Source organism: Epinephelus fuscoguttatus, linkage group LG8 (genome assembly GCF_011397635.1).
Source record: "Epinephelus fuscoguttatus linkage group LG8, E.fuscoguttatus.final_Chr_v1".
NCBI lineage: Eukaryota > Metazoa > Chordata > Actinopteri > Perciformes > Serranidae > Epinephelus > Epinephelus fuscoguttatus.
The window spans coordinates 28,984,398-29,009,834 of NC_064759.1; the positions used below are offsets into that span (position 1 = coordinate 28,984,398).

At 40.6% G+C, this 25,437-nt stretch overlaps 2 protein-coding genes and 1 non-coding gene across 3 annotated transcripts in view; 2 read left to right on the forward strand and 1 right to left on the reverse strand.

Annotated features, from left to right (window-relative positions):
• Positions 1–5,410, forward strand: part of LOC125893213 (A disintegrin and metalloproteinase with thrombospondin motifs 16) — a 72,589-nt gene extending 67,179 nt beyond the window's left edge. Inside the window, exons 19-24 of the mRNA XM_049583775.1 lie at positions 323–527; positions 1,276–1,470; positions 1,627–1,683; positions 1,958–2,173; positions 3,778–3,925; positions 4,057–5,410. Coding sequence (XP_049439732.1) covers positions 323–527; positions 1,276–1,470; positions 1,627–1,683; positions 1,958–2,173; positions 3,778–3,925; positions 4,057–4,172 — 937 coding nt within the window. The 3' untranslated portion in view covers positions 4,173–5,410. The remainder of the gene's footprint in view (positions 1–322; positions 528–1,275; positions 1,471–1,626; positions 1,684–1,957; positions 2,174–3,777; positions 3,926–4,056) is intronic.
• A 6,232-nt stretch (positions 5,411–11,642) lies between these two features.
• On the reverse strand, positions 11,643–11,714 carry trnae-cuc (transfer RNA glutamic acid (anticodon CUC)). The gene has a single exon. It is a non-coding gene; the product is annotated as a tRNA-Glu (tRNA).
• A 488-nt stretch (positions 11,715–12,202) lies between these two features.
• ice1 (KIAA0947-like (H. sapiens)) lies at positions 12,203–25,304 on the forward strand. Its single transcript, XM_049584349.1, has 20 exons — positions 12,203–12,403; positions 12,604–12,662; positions 14,135–14,246; positions 14,421–14,497; positions 14,594–14,631; positions 14,766–14,848; positions 15,004–15,080; positions 15,288–15,325; positions 15,457–15,539; positions 15,639–15,675; positions 15,830–15,886; positions 16,012–16,095; positions 16,224–16,579; positions 16,925–19,441; positions 20,988–21,150; positions 21,365–21,525; positions 21,822–22,012; positions 22,151–22,251; positions 22,351–22,449; positions 24,003–25,304. The coding sequence occupies exons 1-20, from the start codon at positions 12,314–12,316 to the stop codon at positions 24,182–24,184; spliced, it is 4,605 nt and encodes a 1,534-aa protein (XP_049440306.1). The 5' UTR covers positions 12,203–12,313; the 3' UTR covers positions 24,185–25,304.
• The last annotated feature ends 133 nt before the right edge of the window (positions 25,305–25,437 follow it).

Genomic DNA, 25,437 nt, shown 5'->3' on the forward strand with positions numbered 1-25,437 from the left:
ACCATATTAAACTGCACCAGTAACTACAGGTGTTACCAAATAAACCTCGACTGAAATCTCCAAGATTGCCACTTTAAGAGCTATTCAAGCTTTTGTTGCAACTACAGTTACTTGTGGGTTTTACAGTTCCTTATTTCTGAAGAAGAAGAAGCTGCAGAGGCCACTGGAGAAGAGAATTAGTTTCAATACAACACAGAGAGTTACCTACAGTCACTTTAACTGTGCAGTCATCATGTCATTTGTGAATTCCCGCAGGCCTGTCTGTATAAGTGATTGAGAGCTCTGCATGTTGACTCAGCGGCCTTGTGTTGTGTTGTCCCAGCTGGTCTGTAGGAGAGTGGGGGGTGTGCAGCCGGAGCTGTGGAGGAGGGGAGCAGACGCGGCAGGTCCAGTGCGTCCAGAGAACCAGCCAGACTATAGTAGACACCCTGGCCGACTCTCACTGTGCCCAGCCCACACCTGCCAGGAGGCAAGCCTGCAACACACACAGCTGTCCACCAGTTTGGACCAGTGGGCCATGGTCACAGGTGAGCGTGTGTGACAGTGAAAGATGAGAATTCTCGAGGCATGCTGCTGCAGTAATGCAACACTTTCATTCACAGCAGGAAAAACGCACATTTTAAAGTTGCACACTTGCGATCCAGCCTAAAAAGCTCTACACACTGTGTTTTCAGTGAACCCTCGCCTTGATGGCTTCACCACATTTTATAACAGTGATCTCAGTGGCTTTAAACTATGAATGTGCCTGCTGAGACCGCCCTGTTTTGTTCTCTGTCCAATTCCTATACATTGTGTGTGGTGATTTGTGTCACTCTTAAACTTTTTTAACTGCCATTTTACCCCCAAATATCCTTAACTACCTGCCACAAATGGTATCCAGTTTACTTCCTCTCTGGTTCTTCCATAGCACTGTGTCACTGCCCCCCTTCTCTCTTTGATATAGTGAAACACTTTCAAGAGTTTGATTGAGGCCGTGCCATAAGATGTGTGCATAGGTTCAGAATGAACATTGGGGGGATTTTTGGAATACGTCAGAGGAAGTATTAGGAAGTAGAGCACATTAAGTCACTGTGTAGAGAATGTGAACATATAGCAGCCATGCTTAAATACTTTGTGTGCATAGTTGGACTGTGACCATTTTTCTATGGTGAACTCATGTAATAGCTACATTATGTCAAATCTTGAATTAATTTAGATAAATCCTTACTTTTATTATCTTGAAAGCATTTAAGGACATCAGATTTTAGCCTTATTGTGTTTCTATGTATTTGGCAGTGCTCTCGTAAGTGTGGCAACGGCTTGAGGAAGAGGACAGTGCTGTGTACGAGCGCCAGCCCAGATGCCCGGACACACACACTGCCAGACAGTTTGTGTGCGGGCCTGCCGAAACCCACCAGTCAAGAATCCTGTTTCATCAAACGCTGCCAGAAACAACGCAAAGTCCAGTGGTTTGTCTCCACGTGGCAAGAGGTAATTCAAGAGCAGTTGCAAAGACTGATGAAAAATATCCAGCTAAAATAAATACAGCATTAGTAATGCAGTATGTAAAATTAGAATGTTTCAGCTAATGTAAAAATGCTCTCTCTCAATCCATTTCTTTGTTCCTGTCCTTCTTTGATTGTCCAGTGTTCAGTAACGTGTGGTCGTGGATATCAGGCACGCTTCATCAAGTGTGCAGAGAAGGTGTGTATTACCTGTGTAATGATGTTCAAATATAGGACAATGTTGACTCCTACTTATTAAACTAGTACTTTGAAATATTAATTGTAACAGTTCACTGCGTCAAATTCTCATCTCCTTAAATTTCTTTGTCATAATTAAAGTTTTCAGTTTCTTTCTTTACTGTTTTTTATGACATACATACAGTGCTATAGATTTTCTTAGTTTTCTCAAGGGTTTCACATCACACAATGGCATCTTGTAGCTTACACAAGTATTTTTGGTTTCCATAAAACAGGACACTGCAGGAAAATACAGAGAACTTGCTGCCAAGAAGTGCCATCATGTCCCCAAGCCCACAGTAGAGCTCCAGAGACCCTGCATCCTGGCTGAGTGCCCCATCCGCACTACTCCATCAGTCCACCATTGGAGCACGCATCATCGCACCCATCCACCTCAACCCCTCCCTCAGCCTCCTCCTCGAGCAGAATGGCACTCATCTCCTTGGTCTCAGGTACACTGACTCATGCCACATTTCACTGCATGGTTTGGAACCACTCAACTCACATTTAGCACCAGGAACTTTTCTCATTTTCATTTTCCATTGCAGATAGTACCATGTCAATGTAGGCGGGATTTTTAGCTGATCGTCATAGTGACACCTAGTTAAACTGCCATGACATCATCGTCAATGAGAAACCATGCATGTTGCTCCATCTGTTGCTCTCCATGGATCCTTTTATTAGCAACCAAACAGATTAACATCTGCACTTCATCAACTGACTGGGGATGACATGACAAGACTCATTGTTTTTTCATCCTCGGTTTCTACTTCTCCTTTTTTCAATGAGATTTTCAGTGTATCATTGCACCGCAAACTGTAGTATGCTGTTGCTTCTTTAAGCAATATTGCCTGACACAGAGACGCTATCTAATAAACATTTCAGCATTCAGCTCAGCAGAACAGGCAATGCCATGTTTCTTTTTATCAAACTGTCCAACTTAGTAACAGTAATTAAGGGGGATCAAGTAACTAAATCTGGGTTGAGTGAATAAAACAAATTGCGGTCGCTACTGATGGTAGCTTGGCTATTTAAAATGGTGGGTCTGTGCAGGATGTCCGATGTTGTGCCATAGATAATTTTATCGAACCAATCAGTGGTGCACGGTATTATAATTTCACCTTTTAGTATCGGCTCAGCTCATTGAAACTTCAATCAAGTTGGTATTAAAAAGTAACAGGTACCAGGTACTATCCAAGAAAAAAAATGTTCCAAGCAAGTCGAGTCGAGCCGTGCCATACCATGGAGTTGAAATGAGGCTTCAAGCCACAAGAGCAGGATTCCTTGGCTATGTTGCACATTGGCGCTCCTGGTAACGCCACCCTGTGGCACTTCACATCACTGTCCAATTTCCAGTCTCACCACCCTCAGAACTAACTGCACTTTTCTCCCGCTTGCTCTCTGCTCGGACATAGCAGCTCCCATAGCAGCTCTTTTTCTTGACGCCTTTCCTCACTATTGAGGTATAAAGAGAACTCTGTAGCTGGTGATGTGTCACATGTGTGACAAAGAAAAGATGAGGAAAGACTCTTTGTTGAGATTGAGAAATATCTGTGGGAGTTAAATGACCCACAATCCTGTCATTATAAAGACAATGGCAAAAAAGATATTGCCTAGCGAGTCATAGCTCTAGAGATCTGCAGTTTAGTTGAGAAATGAAATTTAATTAGGGGCTGTCCACGCATGATTTTACTCTAATGTATAGATGGAGGAAGTACAGATCTTTCAGTAAAAGTATTAATAACTTTGCGTAGTCGTCTGTTGATGAGCTGCAGCACAATGCATCTAGTGTGTGCTAAAGGGGGCACTTGATGCACGTCACATGATACACCGCACCGCAACGGCACGGGTGTATTTTCAGCTTAAGGAGCACTGCATTACATGTTATATCTGCAGAGTTTTTGCTTTGTTAATGGTTGCTTTGTGAGCTCATCAACATTTGGTGATTGACAAGAGAGGAGGAATTAAGTGTGTAATACTGTGGTTCATGACATTGATTGTTTGACATGACATGATTGTTTTCATCATCAAGGTTTTGTTTCTCTGTATTCCACAGTGCACAGTGACATGCGGAGGAGGTGTGCAGGCCAGGACAGTCCAATGTCTGGTCCAGGGGAAGCCCTCTCCTGGCTGTGCCCTCCATCTTAAACCCTCAATGTCTCAGGCCTGCAACACCAACTTCTGCCCACAACCTGAGAAGAAAGGTACCTAACATAATAGAGTGCTACTTGGATACAAAGTCTTGTAATCTGTAGTCTGAACAGAGTTATCTTAAAATACCCTGTCAGAATAGAAAAAAAGGCCCTCATCATTTTTTCCCCCGTTTTTTCCACAGACCTTGCATGCCGGGATTACTTCAATTGGTGTTACCTGGTGCCCCAGCATGGCGTCTGCAACCACAAGTTTTACGGCAAGCAGTGCTGCCAATCCTGTTCAAATTCAAACCTATAATCATACGGAGTGACTCTGTTTGTGACACAGACAGATAGGTGGTTAGGTAGACAAAAGACTACATTTGACGTCCATGCTTGAAAAGACAGTGTTTTTTGCTTGAAGCGTGTGGCGAGCACTGAAAAACGAATGACACTTCAATGGAAGTGCAAGAGAGTTGCCCTTTCTTCTCCCTGCGATGCCGGACATCTGGATACAAGAACTTGATTCACTACACAGGAATGTGATCAGGACAGTACAAATAAAGGGGAGAATTATGAGGAGGAACTTGCAAAATGGGAATCTTGATTAAAGCGAATAGGACTGACATACCCAAAAGAAACTGAAAACCTGAAAAATCCCAGCTTTGTTTATAGACTGTATGTGATTGAACAGATCTGTACCCTGGACACCCAACATCTCCCAGTCAACCAAAGGCAATGATGGCAGGCCAACAGAGAAAAAACAGCTGACGAGGTTTCAGGCACTGCCATGAAACAACATGATATGCCCTGGTCTGCATTGCAATTCTTGATCAATTGGAAATTTGGGGTCCGATAATGAAAAGGGATGCTTCAAAGACGCAAGTAAGAAAGCATAATTTTACTCTTCGGCTTGATAAAAAGCAGACTGGGAATAATCAAAGTGGGCTTCCTCAATAGTTGGACAATAGAAGGAAGCTTTGTGTTGTCATGTTAAAGAAAAAAAAGGAAAGAACAAAATGAAATGCATCATACATGAGAACTATTGTGAGATGGGTCTAGGCTGCGTGAACTGGCTTTCATTCTCAGCGGTGCTACAACGTTGTCTTCTGTCACCAAGTCAATGTGAAATCCTCAAGTTTCAGGAAAGAACAAATGAATTGTGTGACCCATGTACATTATTGTTTGTTTATTTATTGGCTTTACAATACAGCGTTGCTGGAAGACTGTATTAATAAGCAGTATAAATGTGTCATTTTATTACTCTACCCTATGCCCATTACCTTTATATTTTGTATTATGTTTCATAGGATTTCATGCTGACAAACTGCACCTTTTTTTTAATATTCAAAATGTTTATTTTATTTTTTGTGGGAAAGACAAGATATCAAAAGTCCATTTCAGTTATATCAACATTGATTAGTGATCATTTACAACAGATGTTGAGTGGAAATCTTTATTAATGACAAGGGTATGAACGTATTGTTTGAAGAGTCTCTCCATCTTTCTGTTGCATTGTCCTACATTATTACACAAGTCATGTATTGCATGCATTGTTATGGCACAAAAAATAATGCATTACATATCTGTTATTGTTGAAAGCACTGATAGACAGGTGATGGCTATTTCAATATGATTTTTACAGTGTAAATAAAATAAACAAATGTGTGTCATGTCAGCATCTCAGCTGTGGCGTGTGTCCTGATTTCATTCTTTTCAGCTGTGGGTTGTTCCTTTCAGTCATATTTTTTTGATTTAAGTCATCAGCTGGATATGATATTGTCCTTAAACAAACTGTCTTTCAACTAAGTGCAAACAACGAACTGCACTATATCACCTCAATGCAGAAAAGTAGTGCAGTTGAGTCTTGGAGTAGCCTCAGCTATGTTTAAAACGTTTAGAAATTGTTAGACCTGCATGTACATTTCTTAGCCACTTGGGGGCAGCGTTACAATGACATCATCTTTAAAAGTTGCTATAGCAAGCATGTTAGCAAACAGTTACCTATTTTCACCATGGATGTATAAAGAGAACTGGATACAGCGCTGGAGGAGGAACCATTAAAGTTGCTCAGTGCCACTTGAGTGCCAAGCAGCTAACTTCCTGTTTAGCCCTCTGCTAACCCGAATGGGGATATATATGATTTAATCTTTCGCCTCTTTAGGCTTTGAAATGTTAAGTGACCAAATGGATAAAATCCCAATAATGAAATGGGTCATTTTGCGGGGGTTGTGACATTTAAAAAATGTATTCACTGATTTGCAGATGTATCGTTCATAATGTTTAGTCTGTGGGAAAGAGTCTGTTTTTCCCCCAGTGTCATCATGTGATGGATTCAGACATTGTAATTGCACGTTTGGCCACTATGTAAAATTGGCTTTAGAGCCCGCCACTGTTCTTGATTTGCACATAAAGCAAACAGAGACCAGCATTAGCATTCATTTGAAGTTGTGTCTCTGGCCACCAGATGAATGTGAGTCCAATACTCACTCACTTCTCAGCTCTGTTTTTGGTCTTACCAACTACTGAAGGACATATCTTGGTCTTTTGCAGCTACATGCACCATATCATGGGCACTGAGAAGTTTGCCAAGAGGGCTTTCTGTCAGAAAATAATTCCTTGGTTGTGGTTTGGGTTCAAATGAAAAAAAAAAAATCTGTCAGAAAGGTTTTTTTTGGAGAAAGCCTTCTTGATTGGTCCACAAAAATCTCCCCACCCTTTGGCAGCTGTAGCTTTTGCCCTGAGAGGCAGAAATTTTGCATGGAGGTTGCAGCTATTGCAAATTTGTGCTTGTTTTTAAAACTATTTTGTCGAAAACCAAAACAATGGGTGAAAAAGCTGAAGTGCTCCGTGGAGCTGAGGGGAGCAAAACGCTGATTTTTCAAATGCAACTGCTTTATTCAGTGTTTTTACCGGCTTAAACCACCTGCTCCATTTGTTTTGAAGAGGAAGAGACCACTGTGGATAATTTGGCTCCCACTAAAAATCTCCTGAACAATGAATACTGAAGGAATTCTAAGCGGGCGCCATTTTAGCTGGCTGCAATCTGCAATCCCCCCACTAGGCGTCACTAAATCCCCCTAAATCTTAATGCTCCTTTAATATAAATATATAGCTCACAGCAAGTGGATATAGATCATGTGTCCAGCAGTTATGGTCCTCCAATAGGACTTCTTGCTATGTCTATTCTTTTGATGAATGCAGTGTTCTAAAGCTAGGCTAAGCATTAAGGCATTATAGGTGTCACAGTTCTGCATTACTAGTCACCTGCTCACTTATGCCTGCTCAGTCACCCAGCTCAGTAGTTTTCCATTTACCCTGGGTTCCTGCACCTCTGCATCAGTCACGCCCACCTCATCAAAGCAACTCCTTTCACCTGTTCCTGATTACACACAGCCAGTTTACCTCAGCCTCAGACACACTCTTTGCCAGGTTGTTCTTCATCACTCATGCAAGAGTCTCCAGCACTTTTTCCAGACTGATTTCTCTTTGCCAACCCTGCCTGCTTCTGAACTGCCTGTCTCGTCTGATTCCCAATAAATATACCAGCCTGAAAATGGGCTTCTGTGTCCATCACTCCTGTTTGCCTGTGACTGTTTGGCATCACCATCCATCTGCTAACCTGTGGTTTCTTGCAGTTCAGAGACTTTCACTGTGTTGCCACACTTGCCATTGTGTGTGTGTCCTGTGAATACTTACCTGCTGGCTTTTTGATCTTCTGCCTGACCTCAGCCTACCTTCTGCCTGTCCCTTACTGGGTCGTCTGCTTGGACTGTGTACTTAGCCTATTCTGGATCTTCAGCCTCCACAACTACGTCTCCTGCCTGCTCCTACGCGCTACTGTTGCCTGTTATTGAACTGAATGGTGTGTGTGTTTGGGCAAACGTCACCGCCCACTCACCTGCTTCCCGGCCCAGATCGGCCTGCCGAATCAGCCAGGCTGCCAGAGACTTTGTGGGGAGACTTTGCTGAAGGGTTGAACTACACTGTGAAAACTTGCCCTGCCCTGAACCTGCTAAGCTGCAGCATTAAACGTTATTGCTAACCGTTCCTGGTTTCCTGTGTGCTGCATTTGGGTCCTAACACAACCTGTACAATAGGTTTATGTGATACTGAGGTATCCAAGTAAACCTGACTTGTGTTACAATAACAAAGACCTTGTTTTCTGTTTTTTTTTATCAAGTGTAATTTCTCAAGCTGAGCCATATTCAACAATTCTTTTGAAACCTTTTTATTGTGTGGTTGACGCAGCACCACCACACCATAGACTGGCATTATGCTGTATCATACCATGATTAATCAAAGAGAAATACGATTTCAGAAATGACCCCGTAGCCCAATTCTAAGCTCCTGTCCTCAGTCTGTAATGGAGTGCAGCGCATACGCCAGCACCCACGCTAACAGCAACGCCAATATGGTATTAGCCATTTCAACACCTATGACATCTTGTGTCTGGGCTTTACTCTTAAGTCATTTCTCAACAAGTCAAGTAGACACAGATGCCCAAAACAAATTCACCATTGTCATAATCCACGGGGCACAGCCCTAAGGCCTTTAGAGAGAGAGAGAGAGGGAGGAAGGAGAGGAGAAGAAGAATGTGAGAAGACAGAGAGAAACAGAGTTGAAAGAAGGGAGGAGGGAGGGCATCTATGTATTTGGTGCTGTCATAGAAAAATGCTTTGAGAAGGAGAGAGAGTGAGCCAGAGGGAGAGGTGGGTATAGGGAGAAAAAGGGGGTTTCCTCTCTGTCAAGCACCTCTCTGTAGTTGATTTATAGTTGGTCAGCTGTGGGCACTGTCTGTATGTGTGCTTTTGTGTGAGTAGACACTGTATTACTGCAAGACGTTCAGAGATGCAGAACAGTTTTATTAATTAATGCCAGTTTGCTGACAAAAGCAACACTACACACACACACTCAGACACACACAGAGAGTCAGATTTCTCTGACACCACCCCCCTCCAATGTTTCTGGAATGTACTGTCATCAGGCACACACCCTGTCAAGTTAAAACTCAATCAGAGAAGAGAAGAGAAATATGTATAAAGTATGTTATATGTTCAAAATATTTCAATTATATAAAGAAAAAAGTCTTCTCTGTAAACTACTGAAATAATTAAGTATCGTATTGTGAAAAATACACCCATAAACCTGTGAAAATCTGTTTTTAAATGCCATATGTTATCCAGTGTGTCTGGAGTTTGCACAGTTTCCTGCTGTCTATTTGGGTTTCCTCCTGCTGTTCAAAGACATGTATCTCTGGTGCACTAGAAACTCCAAACTGCTGTAGGTGTCAGTGCATATGTACATGTGTTTCTCTGTCAATGTGTGTAAGCCCTGTGATTGGCTGGTGACAAGTTTATGTATTGCTCTTCAAAGATTGCTCCTCGGATGGTCCGTGTGCCCAAATTGAGAAGTCTTTCTTCTCACTTTGGTGTGTTTGTGAGCTTTTAAGTGTAATGTGGAAACAACCTAGATGCTATAAATAAGACATTTTGTATTTTTTTGCCCAGAGCATTTAAAAAACATGTGACGCTATAAATTATTGATTTTGTCCCGGACTTGTTTCTGCACCAGTACATTCTCTAAACCATGAAAATATTGCTTTACCTGAGGGTTAATGCTAATTAATAACGTTTCTAACCAATCTAGGTCACTTTACATGGAGAGTAAGTAGCAGTTACACCCTAAAGCCTCCTACAGACTGTGAGATTTTCACAATCTTATAAGTTAAATGCAGCTTCACTGTGTGATATGTATCGAATAAACTTGGGTCCAACATCAAGTTTGACGTAAGCAGACTGTATGAAGACAGCACCTACTGAATCGCAGGCTATGGCATATGATGCAATAGCTTCCCATTGCTGCACAGGTTATTACTTCTTCAACTGTGAAGCTCAACATAGTGCGGTGTGTCTGTGTTTGCTAGCTGCTAGGTTGCTCACCTTCCATGCTTTATCCTTCTTTATGCGATCATAGTAAGACCTGGAGGACATATCATACAGGAGAGGCTCCTGCTGCCACAACTCCACAAGTTTTTCCTCTTTGCTGAAATCCCACACATTTCTTTTAGTGTGTTTTGCCTCCATGGCGAACTGCTATCCGTCTGTTTGTTTGGGTTAAGCGTCAGTGTGTCATTTCATGCTGCATTTCTATTAGTTGCTTAGTAGATGTAGGTTGTAACAGCAGTCACTCACACAGTGAGATAATCATCCCAAATTTCTGACACTATCAGAGTTTAATCTTAAACTGTCTTTGATCAGAGAACCATGACAACGGCCATCCTTGAACCTCTCTCACTATGTGATGTAGGACCGTTGTTTTGGAGCCACAACCAAGGATATCACCACGTATCTTTCACGTTAGTCATCTTTCATCTGGGACAGCCCAAAATCGCCTAATGTATACCGGGCTTAATACCATATTACAAATTACATGTGAGCAAAAAATTTACACGCAATACATGAATTAATAAAACATTTCTTACCATCATCCAAACATTTATTTGCGTCCACCATGTTCCTGGGTAGTATGACTCCAACTCCAGCAAGTCATGTACCAACATTTTCACTGACTTTCCAACTTGTTGTTCCGACTTTCATGTGAATTTTCGCAGTCGGGAACTAATTTTTTCGGTTATTCCAACACCACATGAATAGGGTAATATCTTACTTCAGTAATTAGGCTATTAAAAAGATTAATTTATTGCTTGACTTATACTTTGACTTTCGTTAGACTGCAAATGTATTTCCACTTCACTCTGTATAATTTGTGAGGCTTAACAAAGAAAAAAAAGAAGAGGAAAAGGTCCAACCACACAACAAGGAAGGGATTAAGAGGATGAAGCATTTTGTTTATACAAAGAGTGATCAGACAAAAGCTTCCTGTAGATAACAAAAGTGATCAAGACAAATCTGGCAACATCCAAAGTGTTACCTAACCCATGTCAGGTAACAGAGGAGATTATCTGTCAGGGAGAGACAGGAAGAGAGAAAGCATGCCCAACACTCCCCTTTCCACTTTAAAGAAACTATGCTATCTCTGACTGCATCTGTTTGCAGAGATTTGGCTCTTTAGCCTCGAGGCTACACTCTGAAGGTTCATCTGAAGTTACAGGGTTATTATCTTTCCATCAGGATGCACCTACAGCAATCCCAGCACCCTTAGTTGTTTCCTCTGAGCTATTAGAATCACCAGGCCGGAGACGCACTGCTGCTCAGTAATAAGGACTATTGTGGAGCACAACAAACTGGGGCACTTATCTCCAAAGAAGTCTCCGTTTATTTGTTGTAACAGCTTTTCAAATATGTGACCAAATGACCTCCAAAGTGTCACTTTGAAAACTTTTGCTGTCATTCTAGTTTGTGTATAAACTCCTTGACTTTGTATGTGGACCTTGATCTTTCCAGTTCTTATGTTTGTATGTCTATTAAACCAAATGGGAAGCAGTTTTTTTTAGCTATTCATTGCAGTATTCCTGTGTTTGATGTGAGAGTGTGTGTGTGTGTGTGTGTGTGTGTGTGTGTGTGTGTGTGTGTGAGAGAGAGAGAGAGAGAGAAGGACAAGGGAAACAAAGATAGTGATTGGGAACATTAACACTGTTATCTGTACAACAGTACCCTCTACTGACTGTATACAGAATTTTAACTGAAAATGCAAATTGAACCAAACCATCTGTGAATCACTTTCTACAAATACACTACAAATGCTGGAGGTATGCGACAGGCAACTTCAATTACACAACTTACCTATCCAAGTAATATAAGAGCTCTCAACGAAATTCAAAAAGATGTTCCCTGACCGGGAATCGAACCCGGGCCGCGGCGGTGAGAGCGCCGAATCCTAACCACTAGACCACCAGGGACGGTATTAAAACTTTTGAAAGCATTTGCTTTTATCAAGGAGCTTGATGAATGTGTGACTCACTGAAGTATGCCATGCCGAGTCTTTGCGGTATTTCCCGAACACATAAAGTAGACGACAGTAAGTCACAGCAGGTATCCACCATAGGCTGACAAAATATCCAGATTAAGTGTCCACTCTAAACCGGACGGTTAGCATTACACTGCCCCTACTGGCCGGTACACGTTGTAGCACATATCAGAAACGCCCCCATAAGCCATAACGAACTGCCTGATTCAAATTCCGGATTTCCGGGAACATCATATTTCGGTCAACGAAAAATCTAAGATACAGCTCAACATATATCTTATCCATATTCAAATCAATAGATACAATAATTTGTAAGTGGTTACAATCACGAGAGAGATATTAAAAAATTCTAAACCGGCACTTTACGAAGCTCCTCTGTGGGGTCCTAATTGGGTCCTTTGTCAACGTGGGAGACGCGAAAATGTGAAGTTTATTTTGAACCTGTCTGGAATTTGTATCATCGGGACAAGGTCTCCAGTTTATGGAATATTAAGTAACGGCTGTGAGGGGTTTGGTGAAACCTGTCTTACCATGATGCCAGGGGACAGCCAGTCCAAAACGGCCGCCATCGCCGCGGACGCGACGGTTGGAAACTGTCAAAACTGCTCTGTTTTGCATCAGGTCAGATCATCTCTCCATGACACAGGAGTTGATTAAAAAGTTGTTTCTCGTCTTTGTAAACTGAGCATTAAGTCTCCAACTGGTGTTACACGATCTGTGTGTTTTTATCTTAGCAGTTAATGTGAATGTTGTTGATAATTATGAATTATGACAAAATTTGGTCTTTGTTTTGTTTCGTTTCTCTGTGTCTCTCATTACAGAGCCTGACAGAATATGTGTCGTCATTTCTGGCACTCAAACAGAAGATATCAGTTTCTGAGTAAGTACGATAATTACCATGGTGGTGAAATTACAGAGATAGCTAGCTAAGTTGGACATTAGAAATACCTTGTCTTTTGAAATAACTTAGAATATTCAGTAAACAAACACATTTTGAAATGAGATTTGATTTTACGGAGCCCTGGGCAAGTATCAGGTGTGACTTTAACTACCTAAATTTAATATGAGCTAATAATCTGTGCTTACTGAAGACGAATTTCCTCCCTGATGTTTCTTGATGTGTGTTGTCTATGGGACATTGTCTAAGTAAAACGCTAAACACTGACTTAATGGGAAAAGTTTGACTTTTTATTTTAGAGTTTTTTCTGATTTAGAGTTTGTTTACTAAGCAAAATGTAGTCACACATCACCAAAGATTATTGTGTAACTGTATGCTAACGTCAGTCATTTCCCAACAAGCCAATGTTAACGGGATATAGCTACCTAAACATTATTTTTAGCTTTTTGTCTGTTTGCTTTTTTCAATTATCTGTTCGTGTTTTCTTTGACAACTTCAAAATCTCCAAAGATATCATGTGTGAATTTACTTTTTTCTAACGCTCCATATACGTTTTACAAATAAGAATTAGTTAAAGAAAAGAAAATCTTAGATTTTGAGAATAAAGTCGTAGATCTATGAGAATAAAGACAACAAACATCGCAAGATTAAAGTGGTAAAACTACGAGAATACAGGTGTAGATCTACAAGAATAACAACTAAATATTATGAGATTAAACTTTACATTAAAAAAAAAAAAAGTCACAGATTAGGACCGGAATGATGTGCGATCACCGATGGCAGCCTATAATGTAGTCTGTAATCTGACACAACCTTCATGGGATGTTATGTCTAGTGGCGCACTGGTGGAACAGTGTGGATCAGTGTGGATTAATGAAAAGTGAAAACAATGAACAGTTTTCAGGTGGTAACGTGTTACATGACATTATAAATGAAATAATATCATCCAAAGTCTTGTTGGTAATTCATTAAATTACTTTGGTGCTGCTAAAATGTATATTACTGTCACCCCCAACACTGTTTGTACACACTGTGTGGTCTTTATACCATGTGACCCAACTTTCCAGTCTTAATCTATGTACTTTTTTTCTCCTATAATTACGAGTTTAATCTTGAAATATTTTATTCTCATAGATTTACAACTTCTATGCACGGCTTTATTCTTGAAATCTAAGCTTTTTTTCATTAACATGGCCCTAATCCTCCTTTGTAACATGTTTATAATGGCAGCATCAGTGAAAAAAATCTGATCCTTGTGTTGTAGTTTGTGAATGATTGGAAAAAAATCTTAATGGGAGAGGAGACTAACTCTGGGTTAAAAAACTCCTCCTTCATGCTAAATTGCTTAAAGAATCTCAATATTCATCTTCCCTTGCAGTTCACGAAGACTAAATCATACAGGCGATGTGTTCTTTCTTGTTTCATGCAACAGTTCTTCATATGTTTTTTTGTAGTGACACGATCAGGCTTCAACAACAGCTGGAGGAGCTGCAGATCAGATTGGTTACTCTGGAGAAAAAGACAGCAGATTATGAATCTATGCAAGAAGAACTGGAGGAAAAGAAGGTATGCCCTCTCTCTGCAGAAGCTCATTTAAAGGCTGTTTCTGCTGATATTTATAATGAATCTGTCTCTTAATATTTGTGCTACAACATAAATTCTGCCTGGCCCACTTTGGTGTCTTTTGTTTGATTGTTTTTCTGCCATCATGCTGATATCCACACTGATTATTTTTCATAGGCTGCTCTTAAGGCCTATGTTCTGATGTCTGAAGAGATGGAAGAACTGAAGCAGCAAAATAGCAGGCTGGTGGCAGAGTAAGAGATAATTATATCATAATTATGACAGTGCAGATAATGATAGTATATTATCTTTGTGGTAAAATGCTCACTCTCATTTCTCACTTCCTTTAGGAATAAGAAGCTTGAAGAGCAGCTCAAGGATTTGAAAGGTACTAGAATTCACATGCTGTAACTTTTATCAGTAAAGAGTTGCATATATTTTAAATACAGTTGTACTAATCTTTTTAAAAATGTATGAAAAGCACCCCTGATTTTTTTGTTACATTGTTTTTCAAACTCTTAGAATTGACAGAAACACACTCACTTGAAAATGCACAGCTGAAAAGGGAAAAGGCCGTGGTAGAAAATGATTTGCTGCTAACACAGGTAAGCAAGAAGTGCTCTACAATTAAACTAAAGTCTTTGAATTTGCGGTTATCTTGAGAACCATCGTTCTTAGGAGTTTTTTATACAGAATATATAGGCTAAATTAGCTCAGTAAACTTCATAACCTTTGTCATTTTTAATTTTCACCTCTTCAGACATCTTTGAAGAAATCTCAGGCAAAAGCAGAACAAGTTGAAAAATTGATAGAGGAGAACGCCAGGACAACAAGCATGTAAGAACTTACACTTGGTTTCCAGATATGGTTTCTTAAATAGGACATCAATGAGTGTCATGTCTGTCTCTCTCCTGATGTGTTTCTTGTGTTATTTGTTATGAAACTTTGGTTAATTTTATGTTATATTCTGATTATCTATGGTTTGAGAAAATGATTTAAAATACCGTAACTGTGCTAAAAGATCTCATGTTTTCTCATCAACAGAAAGAACAACCTTGAAAATAAAGTTAGACTGCTTGAAGGTTGGTATTAAAAATTTGGTTTCACACAATATAAAGAATGATATCATGTTCATAAGGATTCCTTGAATCTCTGTTGATAGGACAAAACTTGTTTGGTGGTTGATCTGTACACATTTTTGTGCTTATTTCAGACTCAGTTTGCGAACAGAATAATCAAATATCCCAGCTGACCAAAGAGAAGAGTCTTCTAGAGAGAAATATTTATGACCTCCAGGTGCAGTAATGACCTTTTAATAAATAACAAATTGGTGGAAGTATTTTTCAGTAATATTGAACTGACCTTTTTTTGTGTATGACTTCAATTCATTTGCAGATGAGACTGAGGAAACTGGAAAGAGAGCAGAGTAAAGGTAAACATCTAACAACTTTATGTACAAACACAGTGGTGCAAGGAATGCTTTTTTTGTGATCAGGTCCTGTTTCTTTTTGCAACAGCAGCATCTTTTCTGACTTAAAATTACAATTAAGTAAAATGTAAGCAATATCTGAATTATTTCTCGACAGATTATAGGAGCACATCAACTCAAGCAAGTGTACCCGAGGAGCCTAAAGTTGACAAAGGTATCCAGTCAGCTTCTCTTATTATTAATTACATTCATTTGAGGAACATGCTTGCATTAAATCTAAAAGCACATTGTTGTAATTTTTACTTTTGCGGTATGTGATTGTTTGTGTCTGTTTACCAGAAAAGATCCAGATGCTGCTACAGAGTTTGTGGGCATGTGTGGAACCTCAGCAGCAGCACTCTGCAAACCTGTTGCACTTACCTGGTAAGGCATCATTAAGCTGTCTTGTATATCTGTGCATTATCACTGACACAACTTTTGAATACTTTTTTTTTTTTCAGTCATCTTCAAACGTTTTATCTTTTACTTCAACTTTTATTCCCTTATTTCAGAGACCAGGTCCAAGCAAGTTCTACCCTCCTCCCCACAAAAAAGATGGCACTCTCATCTGAGTCACGTGTCCCTGTCTGCTTCTCACAAGATCAGTGATGACAGATACCCCATGCAGAGAAAAGCCAGTTCTACACAGTTAAAACCCTCTCCTCATGAGCAGAAAGCCATCGAGCAGCAACCATCTCTACCGTCAACAGGTGCCAAGAAGCAAACTCCCAAAAAGACCAAGCGATTGTCCAAGGAACACAAAACTGAGGACTCATCTACTGACTTGGGCAGCTCTGAAATATCTGTTGGAGAGATAATGGCATTGTTCAAACCACTGCCTGCCTGCATTTCACCACTAGCAGATTTGGTGAGAATTCAGATGTGTTTCTTTTGAAAGCTTTTTTAAGAATTACAGACTAATATGTTTTTATTTACAATGTTAAGATAGTGCAAGTTAGTGTGTTGAGATCTCGTCATGGAAGAGATGCACAATGCAAGAATTTTTAACATTATCACAATGAATGAACAAGCAAATGCAAAGGAAGCCACAGACAATAGAATGTAAAACCACTTCCTGTTAACAACCACTTCAAGACGTGTTAGTTTATTCTAGAGTATTTAAAATCTTCATTTGATTGTATTTTTGAATGACGTTTTATTTGTATGTTATTGCAAATTACATCCGTGTTTTCTTTTTCTTTCTTTTGTTCAGGACACAGAGATGGAATCTATGGAGACAAATGATGGAGAAAAGGAAACTCCCAAAATGTCTGATGACTCTGTTCATCATCAACAAGAATCCTTACCAGTCACAACATCGGTAACAAGCCACTGTCCACAATCATGTGCAGTAACATCAGAGGAAGAGGTGGTCTTGCCAGTGGTCGCAACACAGGAATTGGAACATATTTCCAATAAAGACGTGGGACAAAATGAGTTGAGTGGCATTACTGAAATGAAGGGCAAAAACAGCACTGATGCCAAGGAAATGCCTCTTCAGAAAGACACGCAGACCAAGCAGAAGCCAGCAACTGTGTGTTTAGTATCAGCAACTTCTTCTACTTCTTCTTCACCATCAGACATAACTTTGTTGGTTGAGGTTGTCTCGTTAACGACTGAAAGTCAGGAGCCATCCTGTGGTGTAAATCCCAGTAGCAGTGATGCAAGCATCCCTCAAAGTGAAAATGCTGTAGGAACGGCAAAGGATGATCAGTCAGAGACAGCTTCAAAGATGGATGTAGACACAAGCGCTGGTGATGTGTGCCCTGGTGGTGGAGAGTCACCTGGAGGATGTGATACAACTGTAATCTCTGAAGAAACTGGAGATGTACAGCCAGTTACTTCCTCAACATTCACCGACTCTGTGAGAGACCCTGAGGATACAGTTGGTTCAGAAATGAAAGAAAGTCATCAGGGCTCTTGTGGTCTAGGACAGGGCAGTCAAGATGCCACAGTCTTTAAACCCCAGGAGAATACTGGCTGTCTTGGCAAGGACACAGATGTGCAAGACGATAAACTCTATTTGTTAAGCAGCAGTGATGGCATCAGTAGTGTCTCAAATAAAATTGTTGAAGAGAGGGCTGAAAGTGACTCATCCATAAAACCTCTTGGTGAGGAAGAGGGGAATAAAGTGCAAGGAACTGGAGGAGTTGATGTTGCAGCTTCTACCTCAGAGTCAAATGGTGATAGTCAGCCTCAGTCTGCTCACAAGTCTTCACTGTTAAAAATGGAAGATGAAGAGTCCCATGCTGACCAGGAAGCTGCTCAAGCAAATGTTGAAACTCATTCAAAGAAGGATGTGGACATAGAGACAATTGATGGTGAAATACTAGCAGATCATGGGCCTTCCCTTTCTGACTCACAAGAGACTGTTAAATGTGAATCTGTGAAAGAAAATATACATTCTGTGTGCAGGCAGTTGAGTCCTTCATGCCTGTTACCTGATGTAGAATTGCAGGCTCTGGAAACTCACCAAAGCCCAGAAAAATTAGATATCGGGGTTAACATTGATCCCGTTTCAGAAAACACAAAAACTCCACAGGGTGTTTCCAATCTGAAAGAAGAAGGTGTCATTGAAAAAGCTATTGTCAAAGACTTGCCTCAGGATAGCATAGACGCAAGTAACCATAAAGTGAGCAGATATAACTTGCGCTCTGTTAGGTGCACTACCTCATTAAAGAGTTCTGCTGCCACAAATGAACAAAATAAATGTACAGAAATGCTTGAAAAACAAACCCCACATATGATAAGAGAGGGAATACCTAACTCAGTGGCAGGTTCAACTACCACTCAACCACCAGAATGGATCTGCGACGTTCGCTCCGAATTTGGCCCTCCACTCCCTCGTCTCCTAACGCCCGTGAGTACACCTCCGAAGGCGGGCAAGTCAATCAATCCAAGGCAGGCTATTGGTAAACTTTCATTTCCCTCGCCCATGCATAGAGTGGCTTCTCCTACCACTCCTGTCAAGGCCCACTCGACTCCAAACAGCCAGCAGCTGAATTCCTCATCTCTAAACAGTCCACTCCCTCCAAACGGAGTCCCCTCGTCACCACTTCAGTTCGGCTCTGCCACTCCAAAACATGCCGTGCCGGTTCCAGGTCGCTTGCCCTTGACGGCGATGCATTCTTCACCGTCATCTTCCTCCAGTCCCTCTCAGGAAAACTCCATGAGGATCCTTGACACCATGTACCCAGATCTCTCTGCGCATGCCCGAACTCTGAGCATTCTCAGAGGGAACGTCGGTCTCAGCATTTGTTCATCGGACAGTGGTACAGTCCCCACAACAACCGATAGTCAGATGTCGTGCTTTAAAACTATAAACTCCACTTCAACTGCCTTTACCAAGACTGAAATGAGAGCAGGAAAAAGACAGGCCATGAATATGCCTCAACCTAAAAGCAGCAAATGTCTCAGGCTAGATAACTGCTCTCCTAAGGTCAGTCGCGAGGTGGTGCCTTCCTCCTCCTCAAACAGTGAAGAGGAAACCACCTCACCAGAGAAACCCGGGCTCAGTCTGCTTAAAAAAGAGACCACCGCTCCATCCATGGAATGTGGAGAACCTGCAGAGAAAAATCTTACAGGCAACTTTTTAAAGAAGATCGAAAACCAGTGTTTTGATCTGTTGCCCGTGATCCAGAGCCACCTGTTTGTTGGTAACTTACCCAAGAAGCCTGTCCTGAGAGACGAGGAGAAGGAGGTGATCTCTGAGACTTGCCAAAGCAGCTTGGTGAGTATACTGGTTTATTAGGTTTATGTGTTGCATTTTTTCTCTCATTTTATCTACTGACTTAATATTGAGCCTCTGGTTCAGGCGATTTCTGTGAGTTTATTTGGTACTTGATTTTTAAATGCCTCATCTGCATAACTGAATCAAAGAAATAAGATCTTATCAGGCTTCATACAAGATTTTGTATGCAACATTCAGAGCATTAATATAGCAGCAAATCATTATTTGCTATGTAAAGATACAGTGGAGCAAGGGGCTCTACACATGCTGCGTTTTTTGCGCCCTCAAAATCATTGTTTTTAATGAAGACGCGCAGCAGACGGGTTCAAACACCGGAGCAATGCTGTTGCCGGCATGCATGCTTTCCTAAGTGCCTATTTTTCAGGGTGCAACAGCTGCACCCTGAGAAACTGAGTTCAACTTTTGGGGCCCAGCAGTGCGCACCACATGTCGTGACAGGGAACAACCAGCCACAGCTGATACACATCTTTCCCTTCTTCTGTAAATATCAGTCTGTGATAAATATGGAGAAGTTGATCATTTTAGTGCAGGGCTGCCAGAGCTTTACATCTGTTCCATGGACAGTAGACATACACATAAACAGCACCTGGATGAAGATAAGTTCTGCACTTAGGATTTCAGGTAAATAGGCTATGATATGGTGCTTGTTATGGTTGCTCAGCAACATTAGACACAACCGGCTGCCACACTCTTGAAAGCTGGCACTTGACAAAAGACAAGAGAAGCTCCCAGTGCCCAACCTCGCGTTTTCGAGCCGGTTAAAGACGCGTGTGTATGGCCCCTAATGGCGTCCTGAACAGAGAATGAAGTCCCACTACCTGTGTGTGTGTGTGTGTGTGTGTGTGTGTGTGTGTGTGTGTGTTTTTATCCAATCTTCTGTGAGGTTAGTTGTGTGCATGTGTGTATTCTGCTGGCTAGCTCCTTGCTGCTGCTTTGCACTTCACTCTCTCTGGTGTCCCCCTGGTTAACACCATTAGCTCTGTTAGCATTGTTGCTGTTGTTTAGAGCTGTGTGTAGAGTTCGCACAGTTAGCTGCTAGCCCCTGGCTCCAATAACTCATATACTCTCAAAAATGTATAGAAACCCTTTAATAATAATATAATGACTTTATTAAGGAACATGAGAAAGATCCATAGTGCATTAAAACACTGTTGTATTGACAACATTGTATTGCTACAATAATTTTCGCTAAAAATGTATTGTCATTTACAGAATTGGCTCTTTTCAATCTGTCCGTTAGTTCTGAATACCCACTTTTTTGGTAAATTGCTTATGGTTTAATACAGACCAAGAGAGAGCCATGTGTCAGCAGTGTTTGTATGAAGGAAGTAAAGATATTAATGTAACAAGAGTAGTTCAAATAAAGCAAGTAAGTGGCTCCTCCGTAGCCTCCTGACAAAAAGTTTATATTTATAAAAACAAATGCTTGCGAGTAGCTCATAAAATGAAGTGTGTTGTTTTTGAAATCTCTGTCTGTGTGAAATTCATTTGTGTGCATGTTTTCTGACTTTCTCTTCATCTTAAGGCTGATGATATGATTTTGGCCATCCTGAATAAGCTGAAAGCAGAGAAACGAGATCTCAGCAGTAACTACATGCAGGCCCTCTGTAGAGTCCACACAGGGATCTGTAGACAGAAGAGAGACTGGGGGAAGGCTCTCATCCTGGCCCACAGCCTTCTCACAGAAGGTTAGCAATTTGTGTCATACTATAAGCCCTCACACACACTTGATACACCTGCACAGATACTTAAACATATTGTGGCCAACTAAGCTTTTTCTCTCAACTGTGAAGACTGTCTTTGTTGCAACCAGATGTTTTTTTTCCCATTTAAAGCCATTATACTTGTGACCTAAGGCAGCACATTTAATGTTTTTTCTTAATTGTGTCTTCCCTACTGCAGATTTTCCAGACTCTGCTAAGCTGATTTTGTTCATGGCGACAACATGGCCCAGTGTTCTCTCCCACGGTGGTTTTCTATGCCAGGCAATACATACCGTCACAAAACTGAAAGCACCAGAAAACCTCCTCAGTTGCCTTTCAGCGTTCCTTGGTTGGGTGAAGGTGAAGTATTTGTAGAGATGGGGTTCTACATTTGTCATGTGTATATTTTACTTAAATGTAGCTTGTGTGATGTTTGTCCTCTGACTTTCAAAGGGAGTGACTGGGCAGGATGTTGCCATTTTATTTATTTACTTTAAATTTCCTACACTTTTGAGGGCATTTTTGCTTTATAGAGTGATGATTTTGAATTTGTGTCTTCGAAATCTTACTGTCTTTTTCACATCATCTTCTCCATCTGTTCTCTGTCAAATTAAGTTATGAGCACTCTAAAACGTTATCTCTCTGTACTGCTGCAGAATCCTCCCTGTGACATCGACATGCTGATCTCCAGAACACTATCTGACATGCGATCAGGGTCAAGCCTGGCTTTCATTAAACACAGTCGGTACGGGCATGACCTGGGGGCTGAGGCCTGGGAGCATGTCCTAGCACTGCAACTTCTTTGCACACACAAGAAGTGGAAGTGGACCTATGATAACCTATTGGGGTATGTTATTTCCATCGAACTGAAGCTATGGTGCCGAATGATTTTTAATTCATTCACAGTTTTCTTCCAAACAACATGAAATGTTTTTAGCAATAATAAAATGTGTTCTGTGCTAATCTGTTACTTTTGCTTTGACAGGAGGGAGTTGTGGCCACTAATGAACACTTGGGTGTCACAGCCCAGAGATCAAAAAGCACCCATCTCTGATGCGACTGTCGCCACTGTGCTCCGACTTATAGGTCAGTTGCTTTGCTAATTTACCTGTGCATTAACTATAACCTGATTTGTACTTAAATAATCACCATGCTGAGAATTTCATAGCCTTTTGTTTTAAACAGGGTACCTCGGTCAACTGGGAATCAAAGAGAAGTGTGTTTCCTCTGTGGTGACTGTCGCCAATGTCATCAACACGTTTGGTAGGCAGGGACAGACTGAAGGTATGAAATATGAAAACTTTGATTCAGTTTGGTTGTAACTAATACACCGTCTCTGTTGTGTGCTGAGTGCTGCCGGTTTCCCCCAGACATGTCATTCATTCATCATGATTTTTGAAACACAAATCTGATGTTTATCTTGTTCACATGTGGACACACAGCTACCTTCCTGTGTGTATTTAAAGGGGACCTATTATGCTCATTTGCTGGTTCATACTTGTATTTTGGGTTTTTACTTGAAAATGTTCATATGCTTTAATGTTCAAAAAACACATTTTCCTCATACCATCTGTGCTGGAACATCTGTATTTAGCAGAGGTGGGGGACTTGAGTTACATGACTTGACTGGAGTCAGAACCAAGGTGCAAACTCGAGGAAGTGAAGCTTGCTCGACTAACACTGATGAAAGGCTCAACTTTGACTTGGCATTCATGACTTTAGACTTGAGATAGATGACTTGAAAAGACTTGGCTTTCCTTATTAAATATTTGTATTTTTCTATATATCAGGAAGTTCCATTTTGTTTTTGAAATATGACGACACATGTAGTATGTTGCAGCGGGGGAGGACCTGTCAGCTGATATTCATGCCCACTAAATGAGAGCTCTCTCCTCCTGCACAGCTCTCCTTGGAAGAATGGCAGTATTGCCCCATTTCCACCAAACACTGTCGGTATGGTACCTTTGAAACCAGAAGTAACCCTTCAGACATGGTACCTAGACTCTAGCGTTTCCACTACAAACCATACCCTTAAATGTGGGCAGGGTTGTTGTCACTCACTGCTCAGTCCAGCACTCGCTGTATTTCCTCTATTATCAGTCTGCACCTCGTTTATCATCCACAGAACAAGGTTTCACGCCTATTTTAGAACAAATCAATACAGGCTGCAGTGAGAGTCTCTCTCTGTGGGATATTAAAAAATAGCAGTTTTGTGCATTTAGTCCTTCTCAGGCAGCTTGTGCATTGAGTAACATTATAAATTAATGTTCCATCTTAAATATCCCAGCAGTCAGCCCAGTGATTTAGCCATTTTAATGCAATGGCACGCCTCCATATCTGCAAATAATCCACTAAAACAAGTTCCCTTTTGACACTATTTTGCAAGGGCACAGTCGCTGCATCCTGAGCTTAGTGCTGCCTAGGATGATTGTGATTCTGTGTTTTAGAGAAATACCAGCCACAAGCGCCTTTCTTGCTTATCGCAGAATTATGATGGGTTTAGTCAGACCTTTCTCCAGCACTGGCACAGCGTGAGATAGGTGTGGTTATGCAAAACTACGTGTACATACATACACCACATTATTTGAAACTTTGGCCATGTTTAATACTGACATCAAACATTGTAAAATTAAATATATGACAGAAAAATAAGGAAAAGCATAATAGGTCCCCTTTAATTAGATTCCAGTATTTATATCTCTACCTGGCATTTTAAAGAGTGTCAAGTGTGCCAAATACATTCAAGAATAAATGTAATGCTCTGACATCCTAATGTGAAAGAGAAAAGGCCATCCAGTGGGTGTATTTTCATGAATCATATTGTCTTCTTTCCCCAGGTGTACCATGGGAGGTCCAGTTAGCAGCCGTCTACTGCATCTACGACCTGTCTCCCTGCAACCCCAAACAAGCCCTGGATGCCCTGGCAGAATGGAGAGGAGAAACATCTCAGAACGTCCCGCCTGCTGTCACTAGCTGCATTAACCAGTTAGCTTCTCTCTGCAGACAGGTAACGAGCTGAGAGAGATGCACATGCTGTACAAATCCACATTAGCATACATGTCAGTCTGTACCTATTTTAAACACGGGGTTAAAGAAAATCCCATGATGCACCTCAATGTTCATTTTAACTTTAACAGCCTACCTTGGGTGCACACTCTAAGCTAGACGACACCCATTTTGGTCACTTTCTAACACTGGTTTAAAGTAAGTTTTGTATTTGAATGTACTGTCAAAGACAGAAAATTTAGTTTTTTTGTTTGTTTTGTTTGTTGTTCGAATTAAAAGTTGTTCATATTGAACCAAATCAAGTTGGCTTTGGTTCATTCTCTCCTCACCTGCCTCAGTGTAATATATTATAAAGCCATGAAATTGCTCTCTGTGGTTAAGATTTTCATATATTGACCTAATATGCATCTTCAACATTATGTGCGAATAACTTATGTACATCCTACACTTCTTGGAAAAAAACAGATCATTAACACTCACGTTTAAAAAATGGTGAAAAGGGCAGCAATGGGGCTAATGATCCAGTCAAGTCACTACAACCATCAGGTTTTATTCTGCCCGCTCTGATCTGTGAAAAGAGAAGAAACACATATGAGCCATGATTTCCGGGGCTTGCCTTCAAAATAAAAGCCCCAAACCACATTTGAAACATTTTTTGACGTATTCTACCTAATACCAGTGTCAAGAAAACATGTAAGGGTCGTATCACTGAAATGTAAAATGACTGAATAGGCCGTTATTTTGACTTAAAAAGACAATATTTAAAAAAAAAAAAATCCTGGAGGAGAAAATGGTTTTAGGTAACATTTAGACAGGAGTTTGGAGTTGTTTGCATGAGATGCACTTTTTTGCAACAACTTGTATTATTAAAAAGTAAATAAATATTGTTAACTTTTTATACTGAAAAAATGGGAGGTACTTTTATTATTTTTCTTCAATTGAGATTAGGCCTATGTAAAAATCTTTTTGTTGTTTATTTTTTTAATATTTGCAATAAATTGTATTCAGTCTAAAATGAGATGTTAGTGGTTATTGATCATGACAGGATCTAGCAAGATACCAGTGGTGCTAAACTGTGTTGAAGAGAATAATGTGCATCATGTAAAAATATGATTTTGTGAATATTGTAAATATGTTTGTGTAAATAAATTTACATTCCTTTGTAACTTTGTCTTCGGTGTGTTGTTTGATATGACAGGCTACTTAAGGAAATAAATAAAATAAAATGAAAAATGAAAACAATAGTTTCCGGATTTCCGGTCTGAA

Excerpts from the sequence above, each read along its gene's own strand:
- ice1 (XM_049584349.1), top strand. The coding sequence starts at position 12,314 with ATGATGCCAGGGGACAGCCAGTCCAAAACGGCCGCCATCGCCGCGGAC. Across the intron at positions 12,404-12,603 it reads ACTGCTCTGTTTTGCATCAG|AGCCTGACAGAATATGTGTC; the intron begins GTCAGATCATCT and ends CTCTCATTACAG. Across the intron at positions 21,526-21,821 it reads CGTTCCTTGGTTGGGTGAAG|AATCCTCCCTGTGACATCGA; the intron begins GTGAAGTATTTG and ends GTACTGCTGCAG.